Source organism: Corvus brachyrhynchos, unplaced genomic scaffold, assembly GCF_000691975.1.
Source record: "Corvus brachyrhynchos isolate BGI_N302 unplaced genomic scaffold, ASM69197v1 scaffold264, whole genome shotgun sequence".
NCBI classification, from domain to species: Eukaryota; Metazoa; Chordata; class Aves; order Passeriformes; family Corvidae; genus Corvus; species Corvus brachyrhynchos.
In genome coordinates this window covers 352,686-369,511 of record NW_008237648.1, presented here as the reverse complement: position 1 = coordinate 369,511, position 16,826 = coordinate 352,686, and the positions used below count along the sequence as shown (strand labels likewise).

The 16,826-nt window shown below is 37.9% G+C and overlaps 1 protein-coding gene across 2 annotated transcripts in view; it reads left to right on the top strand.

The window, feature by feature from the left end:
• Positions 1-16,826, top strand: part of ITGA9 (integrin subunit alpha 9) — a 244,925-nt gene that overhangs the window by 163,729 nt on the left and 64,370 nt on the right. For both annotated transcript variants that reach the window (XM_017732049.1, XM_008631949.2), the window contains exons 19-22: positions 1,173-1,252; positions 4,483-4,572; positions 7,289-7,397; positions 9,263-9,370. In XM_017732049.1, the coding sequence (XP_017587538.1) occupies positions 1,173-1,252; positions 4,483-4,572; positions 7,289-7,397; positions 9,263-9,370 (387 nt within the window). The remainder of the gene's footprint in view (positions 1-1,172; positions 1,253-4,482; positions 4,573-7,288; positions 7,398-9,262; positions 9,371-16,826) is intronic.

Below are 16,826 nucleotides of genomic sequence, written 5' to 3'. Positions count from 1 at the left end.
AGTCAATGCCAGTGCCCTGGGCACTGCAATAAAATGGCTTTGAAAAATAGTGCAAGAGTTGCAGCTGCAGTTCTGCTTCCTCTGCAGAAAACTAGAAAAGGACTCTCCATCTTACTTATGTTGCCTCTGTGAGTTTTTTTGTCTTCTTTCACATTAAAGTGCATCTGGATTTATACAAATTACAAGGAAAATGTACTAATGGCTTTTTCATATTATGGTCTTCTGGTAGATTTTTTAGAGAGGGTTTTGTTCTGTAAGAGAAGATACACTATCTCATAATGTTTAAAATCCAGCTGGGTTCTTTCTGCTGCTAAACTGATCTGTATAAATGACCAACCCAGAAAGGTGAGAAAATGAGGAATAACTTAAGGATGACCTGAAAAAAAAGTCTGAAATTTTTCAGAAAGTTTCAATTTCAAAAGCAAATCCTTTCCATTTGAATTGATGCATCATTTGACCCAATATAAAAGTTTTTGTTTTCTGGTTTTTTATTGACTGTTTCATGCTATTTTGAAAAAGTAAAAGAATATTTTAAATGGAATTGAAAAACTACATGCAGTAGCAAAATACTAGCTAGAATGTAAGAATGTACCCCATTGAAATTACAATTAATTTTTACACTGTTTCACTTGGCTGAAGTCTGTTTTGGAGTTGGGCAGAAAAATCACATGGAGAAGTTATTCATCAAAGTAAAATTCTTATTTCAAAATTAGCACTTGTTTTCACCCATTATGATGGGTGTCCTGAATGCTGCTTTAGCTTCTGCCACTTTCTCCAAGTCTCTGTGCAGGCCTGTGGTGTGAACTTTATTCCCCCAAAAATCTCTCCATCAGCAAATGACATATAGAGCAGTGCTGAGATGGTTTCGGGTAGTGATCTGCTTGTACTGGAAGACTTATTCCCAGGCAGATGATCTCCTCAAGAAATACCTTTGAATGGCAATTCTAGTAAAGGCCTTCTCTTAATGAAGGAAAAGACAAACTATATAGTATTTGAAGAGAAACACAATTACTAAGACTTAACACTAATTTGCAGTAGATGAAGCTCTCTTACATGTATCAAAATATGCTACTTTTGTACAATTAGGCCAGTAAAATATAAATGAAGTTTCAGAACAAATACATTTTCAAACAATACGCAGTGTCTCTAAATACTGCTTTTTCTTTGCGCAGTATGAGTTCAGTGTGATCTTTGACACAAGCCACTTGACTGGGCAGGAAGAAACACTTACCTTCCTTGTCACTGCCCAAAGGTAAGGGGACATTTTTACACCTGGATATTCTTTGTTACATGAAGTGTGTATTATGTGTGCTTGACAATTGCATGATATAGCTGTAGATATACATATGTGTAGTAAATTAGGTTAAATTACTGGGGCTAAATGTATGTGTTTTGGTGATGCAGAGGAACTATGTATTGAAGATTCCTGAAAAATGAGGTAGGATCATACATAGGTTTTCTTTGCCAAGTAATTGCAATTCTGAAGGATCATTCTGTATTCTCTCAGTTGAAAGGCTCTTGTGTTTCAGTGGCCATCTCTTTGGGCCATGTATCAAGCTCAGCTCAGCTGCGGTTGATGATCAACACAAGATAGACCCATTTGTTCCAGCATTTGAATGAAATAAACATGCTAGGATGCAAACCAAAAAAGATAAATGTTTTAATCAGATGGCCAAGGATCCCACTCATAGGTTCTATAGTCACGGATCTATTTTGTACCCCTCTGGTTCTTCAGTGAGCTATGACAAACTGTGGAAAGCATCTGGATAGGGTACTTCCCGAAGGGCACTTGAAGTTGGCATTGAAGTAGGGTGATGCCAAGTATGCATACATGCTGGAGTTAGCTCTGCAACATGGCATACATAGGCATTTTATCTTGGGCAGAATAAAAGGTGTGACACATGCTCTCTGCCTTCTAAGATGATGTACCATGCAGAAGCAGACTGCATGGGTGATTCAGTCACAAGCACTGTCGATATCTGTACGGGAACCAATGCACAGCTGCATTAACATTGGCCATGAGCTGCTGCTTTGATGTGTTGGGTATTTGACTACTTCCTGCTCCCATTTACTGTGTGAATGAGCCAACTTCATATCCTTACATATCCAAATCAGGATCTTCAGCTTGAATTCTCCTCCCAGATGGGATGACACCTCTACAAACAGATGAGAGATGAGATGTAGCAGCTGCTGAGTGACTGCTCTCATAAGGCATAATCCTCCCCTGCAGTAACAGCTGTAGGTGAGAACAAGATCCTTGCAGCATGTGGGACTGGTATGAGACCCTGAAAGTGAGACATGTCACCATGTCTTGCATGCTAGCAAAGTTTTATTCTCTATCAGAAGTTCGTCATGTGTTCATATGATCCTGTGGTGCTTCTCAGTCAGAGACATCAGTATCTGCTAGGTGAATGCCAGCTAGTGCAAAGATGGGTCAGCAGTGCTTTAAATTTGCCCAGCCAGTGTTTTCCGACCTTGGATAGCACAGGACTTCCCTCTATAACATCACTTCTTGTATTTCTGTACCCTACCAGTGAGAAGTGTTAGTCTGTGCCTTTAGATGAGCAAAGAAATAAACAGTAAGTTTTACACATTGAGTGAATGCTTAGAGATATTACAAGAAAGTTTCTCATTGTAGAAGGATGAGAGAGGATAGTTATGTTTTGGAGGATTCAGCTGAACCTCCAAAGAGAGTAGTGCAGGTCTCGATGCTGATTACCCTCATTTTCTCTGTGACTTTAGGCAAATTGTTCAATTCACTCTCTGTCAAATAAGTGTAACAAAATCTTTCTACCATAAGAGTTGCAGGGAGCCCTGAGGTAAAGTCACTGATAGGGAAATGGAGAGAAAGTATCTGTGCTGCAGTCAGACCGCAATAGGCGAGGGCATTGTTTCCACATAGAACTGGAGCTAGTCTGGCAGAAATAGCTGAACAGGGAAGCTATGTCACGCTGTCATGGGAAAGCAAGGGTTGCCCTTCAAGTGTCTGCTTGAGCCTGTCCTGTGTAGCTGCAAATTTGGCAGTAGAATCTGTTACAAGAGACTGGTTCGTTATTGAAACAATTGGAGAAAGAAGTAAACATTGCATTTTATTGCTCTTACACTATTTGGTTGTTTTAAAAGAAGCAACAAACCTTCTTCTTTGCTTCCAGGTGTGAACTGTTTTTCTAGAGCTAGATTCACTGAGTTGTGTTCTCCTTTTTTGACAGTACCTTTACTCCATTTGAAACACATAAGAACTTACCTATGAACGCTGTACAGAATTCTACTTGCTTATTCTGTTTGCCATCATGGTATCTCAGTATTTATGTTGGATGAGAAATGTCTCCATTTTGGACTCTTCTGTGAGCCTGTTCAGAGGAAAAGCTTTTATTAAGTGGCATTTTGTCCCAGGAGTGAAAGTTTGTGGGGTTTTCTATCTGGGCCATAGTTTTATCAGCAGACATAGGAAATGTGTCAGTTGCAGAAAGCTGAGCTGTATCTAAGCAGGTACGTAGCCAGAAGGCTCTATTTTTGTAACCTGAGCAACTCATAACCTGCATGGTATCACTTGGGAATTTACTGCCTGCTGTTGCCTCAGTGATACTGTCCTCAAATAACTATGATCATATCTTGTTTTGCCAGTTTGATTTGTGAGTAAATCTGACGAACTGCAAGGAAAAAGTGATTCCAGAGTCACTGCTGAAGAAATTGAAAATATATGTAACAAATCTTTCAAGATTGTTGTTCTGAGCTGTCACCCAACAAGCAGACTCATCATCAGAATTAGAATAGTTGCAGGTTTGCATGCTAGACATGCATTTCAAGAACCTTTCCTAGACTTCATACATAAAGTGTTCACACTGAAACAAACTGACTCAAGTGAGAGATAATTGCTCACTTTTCTCTTTCTTCTTTTTGATTTTGACCGGCTGAGGCAACTGCCTTTGACAATGTAAAGTAGAAGTGCTTTCATTTTGGCAGCTATGTACAGGAAGAGATGGAAAGAGAGGGTGGAATTGCTGAGAGATTATGGCCAGTTCACTACGAGGGTCTTGCCCAAAAACTGCTTGCAGTGCTATAGTACAATGCAGGTACACTGAAAGCATTTTTTCATTTAGTGAGTCAAGTCCTTCTGTGAGGTGTATATATCTGTCACAAACTGATGTGCAATCAGACTGGGAGAAAATGAACCCTTGCATGGAAGTCTAAATGTTCTTGTTTCTCTCCACTGTGTATGATCGCTGCTGTAGTTACCATAGACATTTGAATTCACACTTTGTTCCAATATTCATTTTTTTGTTATGAGCCTGTTCATGTCCCAGCCACAAAATTCATGCTTTTTGTGTGTGCCCTCTCCAAGGTTGGGTGAACATTCTTAAGGAGCTGGTATCTCAAATAGAGAGGCTCATAGTACAAGGCAGAGAGATGGTAGCTGTGAAACTGTGATATATTGCAAAGGCTGTCAATTTGCAGTATGTTTGTTTTTCCTTTCTGTCGTAGTGGAAACCTAGAACACACTGAATATCTGCATGATAATACTCTAATCCTGTCAGTGCCCTTGATGCATGAAGTGGACTCATCGATCAGTGGGTAAGTACCAGTCACCAAATGAAAACAACAACAAGAATAATAATCATCATCATCATCATCACCATCATCCTAAGAATAACATCTGAGTGTCTTCCAGTGAAAAAATTAATTCTTCTCTTTGTTCACATGTAGCCAGACTGTTGCTTTTTCCTTGTGTCCCAGACTCTGGACATTCAATCTCATTCAATAGCTGGAAATTTTATTCATTCCAAGACTACCTCATTCTCACTACTTCCTAATTAATGCTAATTAGTTACCATCAAATTTATTTTAGTAATCATGTTTGAATTCAAGTGATGCTGTAGATATGGTGGAGCTTAAATTAAAAAATAACAAGTAAACTACATCTTGTTCCTTAGGGCATGGCTTTAAGGAAATGGTTGAAAGTCACCAGGCCAAAGGTTATGGTTAAATGTTCTGGAATTTTAAGGAGCTTGGTGAAGTCTAATTGTTTGCCTTTCTGTTTAATTTCACAAACAGAATTTGTTTTTGCTTCTGTTTATTTTTCCATTTCCTCTGTTCCCTAGTCTGTGAGGCATCTGAGTACGAACTGCGGAGCATCACTCACACTTTGACTGAAATACTCGTATAACATGTAGCCACTGTGTTCTCTCCCTTAGGCTGCACACGTGCAAATTCCTGCCTTTGTACTTGGGGCTCTTCCCTTCCACTTGACATCACGATCTTATGCCTTGAATGAAAGCTTTGTGGTCAGTCTCAACAGTCAGACCATTCTCTAGCATAAACAGTGCTTGAGTTGAAATTGGGGGACCTGGTCACAGAAGATGTATTAGCATTCATGTACACCGAGAAAGTTTGCATTAATTCCTAAACTGGAGAAGCAAAAACTCATCAACAGTGCCCCCAGAGAGTCAGTGTCTGGTTTAGCCACCATCTATGGCAACTTCCAGACTACTCGTATTGTCTAAATGACCAGTGCAGGTTGGCATCAGTAGAAGTCAAATATACCCTTGACCACTATGCTACATGTGTAGAAAAAAGTTAACCTGCACTGACATGTGATTGGATTGAAAAGCTGAATAAACTCAGATTCAAGGCCTAGGCTGGGTTTTGCCTCATAAAGCTCATCTTGTTGGATAGAAATAAAATCCTTAATTACTGCCAACATCAGTCAGAATGGGTAAAAGGTATATTTGAGCCTGCTCAGAGAAAGGAAGTGTGCTGTCAAACCTCACAAGATGACCAGCAAGGACAAAAATCTCCTCTATATTGAGAGTACAGTCTCAGCAGCATGTTCTGGAAGTTTTTGAATGCTTTCATTGTTACAAATTCTTTAGAAATTTAACTCTTGTTTCTTGGTGCTTTGATACAGATGGATTTTTGTTCAGCTTTATGGAGATGAATGCTTTCATCTCTGTCTTTAGGTCTCTGTTTGTTACCTACAGAATACTGCATGCCAAAATATAATAAAAATTGGTTTCTCTTCTTTCTCTTCAAAATGTACTTTTTGAAGCACAAGGTCTCTGAATTTATAAGCCCCACCCAAGTGCCTGTGTGGATTATATTTTTCTTTCTCATAGATGAGGCTTAGTTAATTGAAGTTCACAGAAAAGTCCAACTGGCAGAGAAAAGTTGGGTTTATTGGAGGGCACATTCCCAGGCATGGTAACATTAGTAGTGCTCTTTTTCTTGGACAGTATCTTTTTGAAGCTTGTTTTATTAGCTTAATTGTCCTACATTTGAATCTAGAGGAGCAAGCTTCATTCCTGGTTATAAATAGCTCAGAATGGCTTGTACTGTACTGGGGAGAAATCTTCTGGCACAACACTGTAAATGGGAGGAGAAAATCTATCTTTCACTGTTTCCCCTATCAATCCCTGGCATAGGATGCAGGCAGGAAAAAAGGAAATGTATCTAAACAGGCTTAAAATCCTGTCTCAAAATGCTCTGACTCCAAAGGACAACTTGGGAAGGAAGCAGAGTTTTAGGCAGTAGAGAAGACTAAGGTTTGTCTGAAATTACACCAGGACCCTTTCCAGACAGTGGAGCAGCCTGAGATTTGAAGGAGACTTAAAGGGTGCTTAAAGCACTCCTAGTCCTCTTCTGCAGGATTTTCAGGTACTGTGTTTTGCTTCTGCAAAGTAATTTCTGATAAAATCCTACTGCATCTTATTGTGTGATTAGATTATAATAGTGGTTGAGGAAACTTGGATTGCTCCACTCTAGTTAAAAGCAGGTTACCTCCCTCTACTCTTTCCTTTAACCATCTGCTAACAATACAGGTAGTAAAACTTCGGTAATTAACCAAGTGTTTATTCCTGAAACGCTATGTAAATGTTAAATAAAATTACAATGTTATTTTAGTGAATATGTATCTTAAAGTATTCCTCTTAGATACTGTTGCTTCAGATTAACTTGGCAGTGCAATGATTTCCTGTGTTAATCCAAGCTTGCACAAATCATCCATGGCAGGGGACCCCAGAGAGGAGGTTTTGTGATAGGAAAGGAGAAAAAGGGATAAGTAATCAAAAGAAGTCTGCTTCATTGATGGGATGTTAACCCAGGTCAGTTGAGATGCCACTTGTGTAGTCTAATGTTGCCAAGAGGAAATCAAATCACCAAAAATAGATTAATGGTAAATGGTCCCATAGAATTTCACGTGACTAGAAAGCAAGGGACGCAATTCAGCTAGACACAAATATATTTCATTTTGGTCACAAAGTCAGCTTACTATATCTGTGTCTTGATCTTACAGAGAAGTCTTCCCTACTTCATTTTTCTATGGTGATTCTGTGAAAGCGTCCAACTTTGTTCAGTTGGAAAACCATGAATGCCTTTTCCAGTCTCTTAACTTCACACTGCAGGTAAAACTCATCCTTATTTTGACTGCTTTCCTGCTTGACAGCACATTCTTGTTTTGTATCTATTTAATTCTGAGTGTGGTATGGGTTTTTGTGCATGATTTCAAATCACAGTCATGGGCAGAATGGGAGCTTCGGATGAGGTTTATAAAGAAGAGCCTCTTGTTGAGTTATGAGGTTCAGAAAGGACTCCCTTGCTTTCTAAACTTCTCAGAGAGGAGACTAGGTGTAACTGGATCCAATTCTAGCCCCAGACTTGCTCAACTGTTTTTGTCTAAAGGTTATATAGATGAAATAGAGACTGTGTAACTTTTTCCTGCAGGATTAAGGATGACAAAACAAAATATATTTACATTCATAACATAAATTATTTACTTAAATTGATGATGATAGTGACTAGACTAAAATACTGTAATCAGAATTATTTACCACACAATATAGATAGTTTTACTAATACTATTTTGCACTAATTATTAAATCAATAATTTAAAAGCTTAATAATTGTTAAGTAGAGATTGGTGTTACTCACTCATACCAACTACTGTGGGCAAATCTCTTTTGCTCAGCCTCAAGGAGAAACCTTGAGGGACATCTCCACTAAAGGGAAGAATCTCCACACTCTCCTGGAAGTGGTGTGTTAGAAGTCCCTGCTGATAAAAAGTGGGACTGGGCTTTTATAGTGTAAAGTGATCAACTGTCATTAATGTGTTTTTAGGCTAGCAGCTTTAGACAAGTTATCTGTACTATCATTTGTTGATTCCTTTATCAGAAACTTTGCCTGTTACATCCTCACTGGTACCAGTTTTTGTCAGGAAATGCTGTCTGAATGTTTAACTTTGCGACTGATGAGTCAGCCTGGTCTCAGCAGTCTTTAATACCAAAAGCAGTGTGACCACTCTTCTCCATCCATCATGGGTAACTTTCACAAATAGGGTTTAGTCTGAGCTGTTTTACCCCCACTCAGGCAGAGCATCCTGCTACAACACTGTACAATGTGTTCTTGATTGGCTACCATTATTGCAGTGTGCAGGGATGGCATATGTCCTTTATCTGAATATATTATGACAAGAATTGCAAACAGGGCATGTCACTTCCATAGGATTAAAGCTGCTGCCATTTGTTTCTCTTTCATCTTTCTTCATATGCTGAGTAAAGAGCCCTAATTACTCACATGCCACATCTTAGATGAAGTCACAAGTTAAAAGTGGAGGAGTAATTCTTTTTAGTGGCATGGTCATTGAGCAGAGGAGCGGGCAGCCTTTATCCAAGAGGACAAACACATGTCTGTGCTAGGAATTCAGGCTTGCTAAATGCCCCAGTATCAAAATATTTATAACACTACTGATAAGAGTACAGGGAAGGGAAGAGTACAGTACAGGGAAGAGATGAGGACACTAAAAAGACAGGTGTAAGAAGCTTTCAATAAATACCTCATAGCATCTCAGCATTATTCAAGAGTTACTTATATATTACACTTCACATGGCAATTAGATGGGTTCCTGATGTGGCAAAATATATGGATGGTTTATTATAACAAACTCTAGTGATGTGGCCAAAATTAACTGATGCTGTGTTTCGCTGCTGTAACTGGATCTATTACAAGCCCTTTGTATTGATGACTGGCAATTATCCTGCAAAACTGCTTCTCCTTTGATATGTGAGCTGTACATGAAGACTGTTAGGTAAGCTAATCCTCTGACTTCATTCTGACCCTTGAAAAATAAGTCTTAGTCTGAAAACATTGAAAAACCTGCAAAGTACTTGTATTTCTTCATATTTACCTGTACTCAGCTCTGAATCTATAGTAGCTTCCCATTTATGAGAAGTAATGTATGTAATTTTATTTGTATTCATTTTTTCTCTTACAGGTTTACAATGCTGGACCAAGCACTCTTCCTGGAGCTTTTCTTAACATTTCAATTCCAAACCGCCTCTCTGCCACTGGAGACGAAATATTTCATATTCAGCAGATGATGGTGAGTATGTTACGATGTGCTCTGAGCGCAGAGAGGCACTGAGACCTACTGATGACTAAAACAAAAGAAATCCACCAAAACTCAGTGAGTCAGTTGCTTTTTAACACAAAGGGTCTTTGCATCTGTGGCCAGATTGTAAGTAGCTGTACCCCTCCAGCTGTTGACTGTTCTCCCTCACCTAGGGCAAAGACAACTGGTTGTATGTTCTTGGTTTCCTGCAATGCTGTGTAAAACTAGGTCAGGCTAATGCGGAAGGAAATATAGAGAATACTTCCACAAGTCACACCTGCAAAGAGGATTGTCTCTTAATCAGTTCTCCCTGACGGAGGGAGGATGAAATGGTGGATGTATTATCAGTAGGATGCTTTATCAAGCTGACTCAGATTCCCTGGGCTTTTTCTTGGTCATCAGCTAGGTCTGAATACATTGTCAATATCTGTTTTGCTATAGTCCATGTTATAATTTGCTCTTTTTGAATGTTCTTTTAACAAACGTAAATAATAGAGGAAGTTATTCTTTCAACACAATGCTTTTCAAAAGACTATTTTGTGTCAATTTCAAAGAAATTCAACATAGACTGTGGTAGACAAATTCTTAAATTTAGTTTCTAATATTTATTTATTTATCTATTTATTTATTTATTTCAAAGCCTTTGTTAGACCACAAAAATACCATCATTTACACTGTAGTGGCCAAAAGAGGGGAAACCTTACTACTGAGGTAAATTTATTGCTGAAATTCAGAGTGATCTGCTTTTGTGAAATGAAACCAGCTCTTTGGAATAATTGAAAAGAAGTATTATACTTTCATGTTGTTGGTAATACTTTTCTAGCCTTTTGGCTGAAAAATATTACCTAATATTTAGGTAACAGTGTCACTGAATATGTGTAAATATAGATCTGAAAGATCTTTCTAAGCAGGTTTCCAAGATTTTTGCTGTTGGAAGGTATGAGATAAATATCGATATGGCTTACAGATGGGCACTAAAGACAGAATGACTGAGAAACATATTGGGATATTGTATGAAGCAACAGTAGTGTATAGATTGAGTAAATTCTCCAACCAGACTTAATTAGTTCTTCAGCATATGTATCATTTTCTGTGGCATTGCCTTTTAATGTTTATATAGTCCAGCTTTATATGCAGAAGATCACCTTTTCTTTGACACATTGTCTGCCAAAGCATCATGACCCATTTCCTTGTTTGTTCCCTGGTCTCTATGTGCTGTAGGAGAGAGGGTGTGTTCACAGCAGCTGCAGAGAGGTGGGAATCTTCTTAATGGATTTTGTCTCCCTAAATGTCGATATCTCCTCTAAAGTCAGTCATCCTATAAAGGAGGTTCCAGCTGGGTGGTGTGGTCTTGAGCATTGTGGTAATAAATGCTAGCATGGTTTGTATTGCTTTTTCCCAACAACAAGTTGCATTTCTCTGCACATTATTTGACTGAATTGTACTTTGAAGTATGTTTTTGTAGAAATGTTAAACTGCTGTTGTGAGACGTCTTTGCAGGTAGTAGGCAAGTATGTTTTTATGAGAGATGTCTGACTGATATACTGGCATTCCAGTAATTTTGACTACTGATTTTGGGTATATGGTCAGTAGAATTCTCCTACATGACTTTCTAAATACCTCTAGCATGTTAATAAATGTTAGCCAAGAAAATCCTGTCTAGGATAGTGGTTAACCTTGCGTTACAGATACATAATTGAAACACCAAATAGTTTGCTTGACATTACACAGGAAATTTGTGTCAGAGCCAGGCACTGAACCAATGTATCCCAAATCTTACTAGTACCAATGTATCCCAAATCTTACTATTGTAACAGAGCAAGCATCCCACTCTCTTTCCTACTGCCTCTGTCCCAGTGAGTTTTTATTAACTGAAAAGGGAACTAAAATCATGGAGATTTTCAACTTTTCATAGAACAAATACAATTAAGCAAAGAAACCTAAAAGGAGATGAACTTTAGGAAATGGTTTAGAACAGCTGTTTTTCCAAGACAACTTTTGTAAGCATAGTCATTAAATGTTTCAAGCTTTTGCTTATTTTGAACTTCCCAGAATCTAGACTGCAATAAAGATAGTAAGGTAATAGAATCCTTTCAGACAGTGCAGGTGTTTCTGTAATTATTTTCTTTATGCCTGTGATCCAGCCATTCTCGCTGTCAGTGTTGACAAAACTTTAAAAATAGCTCTCATTAATACAGAGGATTAGGAATTGTCATTTATCTGTAAAATACACTGTTGATACAGCACTTGGGATTTGATGACATAATGGTTTTTATTTTAAAGCTAGTAATTCTATTGCCACTTCTCTGATACACAGTAAGGCAGTGAAATTTATGAGTCAAAATGTATAGTTAAAGCACTAGAGTTTGTCTCAAATACACATTAACCACACAAGATAGTTTCAGGAGCAAACTCCCTCGTATTGTGTTGAGTGAGCTAGTCTTTCAGGCACAAAAATTAATAGCAGGAAGACAGTCACATATAGTTCACTGGAACGGTCTGTATCTCTGGGAGGTGTTAATAGGAAGTATTATCTGCTGGTCTGAGGAAATGACAGCCCTCATGCTTCCTCTCTTCCTGCTGTTCTGATCTTTTGGCTTTATTGCAGAAACTGTTTTAACATTTTCTTTGAGGCAAATTCAGATCATGGAAATATTTTGACATTTGGAGTTCTGTCTTAGAGATGTTCAGACACAATTCAAGGACTATTGGGAGCAATACTGCAGTTTCTGCAGCACTTCCCCCGACAAAGCCCCCAATATATAAAGGGAATGAATCAACAATAAAAGCCAGAAGTAAACAAAAAAAATGGATAATTGTAAGAAAACTAGGAAAAAAAAAACCCAAAAAATTGAACTTCCTCCCTATTAAAATGTTTTAATGAATAGGAGATACTAGAAATTTTCAAATAATTTTATATAGGAAATTTCACCTCTGACACTGGTTTTACGTAGTAAATACTCAGATTCTGCAGTGGTAAATGATATTTTGGAAGTACTTAAGTCAAATTAGTAGCTGTTTGTTTTTATGTATTTTTGTATTTGCTTTCTTGCAAAAGTTAAAAACCAGCCAGGTTAAAAACATAAGAAATTAAATACCTCAGCTTGTTAGTAAAAGTGTTGTGATAGAACAGTATAGATGATGACATAGAAGAGCTTCACAAAAGAAGTTAGTCTTAACACAGAAGTATATTTCCACTCTTCAAGCCATTGATTATCTATTCTTCCAGGAAGGAAAACAGTACTTGTTGTATTTGTGTATGTTTTTGGTTTTGAACTAAAAGATCGGTAATTTCCTTTGTGTATCCAGCTAGGGATACACAAGGGCAAGGGAAGCACTACCTGACTTGCTAGCCAAGGAGCTGCTTTTTAGGATTGCCAAAAAGGTTTTCACAATGGGAATTCCTACCAAGTTAACCAGGGTGTATTTCCTGAAGCTGCTCATAAATTAGCAATGTGTCCAGGATTATTCTGCTGCTGGCTTTATGGAGCTGGATCAGATTGTTGCCTTCTGGTTTATTTTATTTTCATTGAAGGGAAATACAACTATGAGGGATTAACAGTTGGAAACCACACTTGTCTATTTGAACTGGATGATCCTCTTCCCTCCTCTGGAGGGACCAAGCAGAGCCTGTTTGGGTGAATCAATATCAAGAATTTAAAAAAACGTGTTATCAGCATCACTGAGATAAGAATCTTGTTGGAAAGTAAGACGCATATGTTGCAAGACAATCTCTTCAGAAAGTTTGCAATCTAGGCAATGATATAAAAGGGAATTTGGAAGAAAGAGGGAAAGAAATGCTGTTCTCAGGTTTTTGATGACAAGGTCCCTCCTTGCATGCAACTCTTGATATCTAAGCCTAGTAATTACTGTTTTAGTAATTGCTGTTAATAGAATATATTTAAATTACGATGTTCTCTTACTCTAGCAATTAATGGATAGAAGGGCATAGAAGCAGCTCTGGAGAAGCACTTGCCAGTCTCCACTGATAATACAGAAACCATCTAGTTTCCCTGATTTTCCCTAGGCTTCTAAACTTAGATCTTGAGAATTATTTACAGAGAGTGAAAAATGGGTTAAACTTCAGTCTTGTGACTCCTGTCCCCATCAACCATAAATGGGCCAGTTAGCCCAGGCCATCACTTCTTGATTAGGGAGCAAAATAAAAAGTCCTTCTCAGAAGGACAAACAGAAGTCCTCCAGTTGTCCTATTATGTTTGGCATATCCACTTCACACCTCTTTCTACATGGGTGAGACCTGGATTGTGCCTTTATGATAGCTGGGTATCAGTAAGATTTGAAAAAGTAAAGAAAAGCTGAATGAATTAATGGAAGAATTGAAGAGAATTACTTTTACAGGTTGCCTTTTAAGTTGACAGCTGCCTGAGCATAGGACTCTAGAAATGCTTGTCATGTTCATTAGGGAAAGCTGTGTAAAATAAACATTTATCTCTTCCTGTGAATACTGAAAAAGTAAAATGGAGTCAGTCCCAGAGCTGCAAGTGCTGGCTGATGACAGGTTACATTTTTAAGGCCAGTTTGTATAGCAGTCATGTAATTTTTCTTCCAGCATTTGCACAGTAATATCTGTAAGGAGCAGAAAGAAGTTAAGGAGAAGAGTTAAAGCTTGCTGTCTCATTCCATGAAAGGTCCCAAACTAATTGAGGTTTTTCTTCACTTATAGAATGTAAAAGAAATATTGTCAATTTTAAAACCTTAAATGTAATTTCTGCTTATTATCTGTAGGTTTTATTTTCTAGCATAGGAATAAGATGCTTTGTCTGCTGCAAAGCTGGTGTTTAAAACTTTAAGCTAAGAAGGACTGTCAAAGGTCTCTAAAGTGTGGTTGGGCGTGAGTGTTCCTTGAGGCATGTGTTGACATTATCAAGCTCACAACACATGCTCCACATACAGAGGCAAGCCTGTATTGATATAATTATGTAGAAAACATCTTATTTGTTGGTAGATGGTTTAAAGTTATTTATTTATGTCATTTGACATTTCATCTCTTGTCTCTGAGACATATATGTGCAGTCCCAACATGTGAAGACAGAAATATTTGCTGATTGTATTCAATACCGCATTTTTTCGTTTTCCAGCAGCAGATCATGCTGCTGCTGGTTACCACATTTGACAGAAAGATTGTAAAGGAACATTTTGCACTTACAGCAACATTCATTTCAGCCCTTTGTATTAGTCATCCTGCTTGTAGTCTCTTCATTTCAATGATTGTTACACACACACTGGCATACACATATTTTGGCACCATATTTAAAGGCATAGCTAGATTACTGGAGGAAATTATTCATTCCAGGGAACGTATTGTACAGAAATTTGTACAGAAAATTCTACAGATACTTTCTGACCTTCCTGCCTCTTTCACTTTAATTGGTTTTTAAATGACTGTTCCAAAACATTTTTGCTTAGGCAGTTGGAGGTGTTCCCTGCCCCACCCCCAGTGTAGAACATCTCTGTGATATCAACTGAATCTGTCTTTGCCTAGGAGCCCTGTCCCTTGCAGGAGAAACTAGTACATCTGCCAGGTCTGGGATGGCTGTGAGGAGAGAGGCAGAAGCATACACTGTGACAGGACTGCAGAGCAGCTCAGAAAGAGTTCCTAATGTCAGCATGATGAACTGAAACTCTTTAGGCAAAGAGGAACTTTCCTCTCTTTTAAGTTTCCATTTTTATACAGGAAAGGCTACCCAGCCATAAAATTAAGGTTTTTCCTGAGTTAAGACCTTAAAATAAATCTGAAAACCCCAGCATTTTTGCCATCTGAATCACTATTAAAAAGCTGTGCCTCGGTCAGAGCTCACAGCATTTCCAGTGTTTCAAAATAATCTTTTCATCCATTGCTGAGTGCGTCCTTGAAGATGGAGCAAAACTTCTTAACATGGAAGAAAGTTTTCTGTTACTTCCTAGTTGGGATCTTTAGGTGAAAACAGATTTGAACAATTTCTTTTACACTTTCTAGTTGTTTTGACCAAATCTTCTAGAAATGAAAGTGCTATGGTATTTCTATAAGCAGTGAATTTTTTGAAAATTCTAAAGAAGATGTTCTTGGAAAATGCATTTTGAATGTAAAAAAGAACTGTCTTTCAAGAAAGTCTAATAATATAAAAATCAAGGCCATTGACACATGGGAAAAAACCACAGTGATCCATATATTAAATCAGGCCACAGTAACACAATGTTCTTCTCCAATTGTGGCCTGCTCATGATTAGCTTCTAAACTAAAGTGAAATTCATCAAATTACTTAGTTATTGAAATTTTACAACACTGCCCTGAAAAATATCATGGCCTTTCAAATGAGTGGAAGTTTGATTAATATTTTGGGTCAGCTGAAAATGTTGCTACTTTGTGAACGGCCCATAGCTCCTATTTTTTTGGCCGAATATGTGAATTCCAGTTTTGAAAAAGATGGCAGATTTGCCTTTTGATAAAAGGAAATTTCAGATAAAGAAGGACATGAAATATAATGGATATGTAAATAACCTGTTATCAAAATGATGAAGGAAGCAGGAGGCTTGGCAGATACCAAGTCAGGAGTAATCATGTAGTAATTGGAGTTTTGCTGAGGTATGGGGAAAAATACATACAGTTGGTTTTTTTGTAAGCTTCCAAGCCAGAGAAGGAAGCTCCTCCTGTTGAAGGATACTGAATGAAAAGAAAGTCTACAATTTTTTTAAATTTTTTTTTCCTTCTTTTTGAAAGATTGAGTGTAGGAATTCACCATTTTTCTACTGGGGAAGCTTTTCCTGCCAAAAACAATGAAGAAGGAAATTCAGAAAATAACTGACTGGTTAATTTTTTAACACATAGTCCTGTTTTAAATCCTGACTCTTAGACCAGCCTTTCTCTTCTGTAACTAATGCACAAGATTTGTGGTCTAAATGAAGGGAGCAAAAAACAAGGAAGAGCAAAAACCAATGGTAACTGTGCATATAAACTCTAGCTCCCATTTGGTGAAAGAAGGGTTTTCCTCCCTGTTCATATATCAGAGTGAAAATAAGCACCTTTTATTGGATTTCTCTCCTGGCTTTGAAAGTACGTCATTCCAGTCGTCTTCAAGGTACCAGCTGGTATCAAAATTGTCAATAAATCATTTCTTGGAGGAAACTCTGAGGATGTCTTGGAAACAAAAGACATCTTCTGCTTAACTTAATAGATCTCCTCCACCCCCCAAGAGTTTTTTTTAATGAGGATGACCCATTTAATTTTCAATTGTCTACAGTAGATGAGCAAAATCATCCTCTTAAAAGTCCTACCTTCTCTCCACTGCCTCTAAAGAGAATTTAGATCTTAGACACTTTTCTGATACATTCAAATACCTGCTTTAGTGAAACATCCCACTGGAGCTGTTTGAGCCCTCCAGGGAATGTACTTACCTGCACAGTCTTCAGAGATACTCATCCTAATATCAACACAGGCCACAGGAAAAGC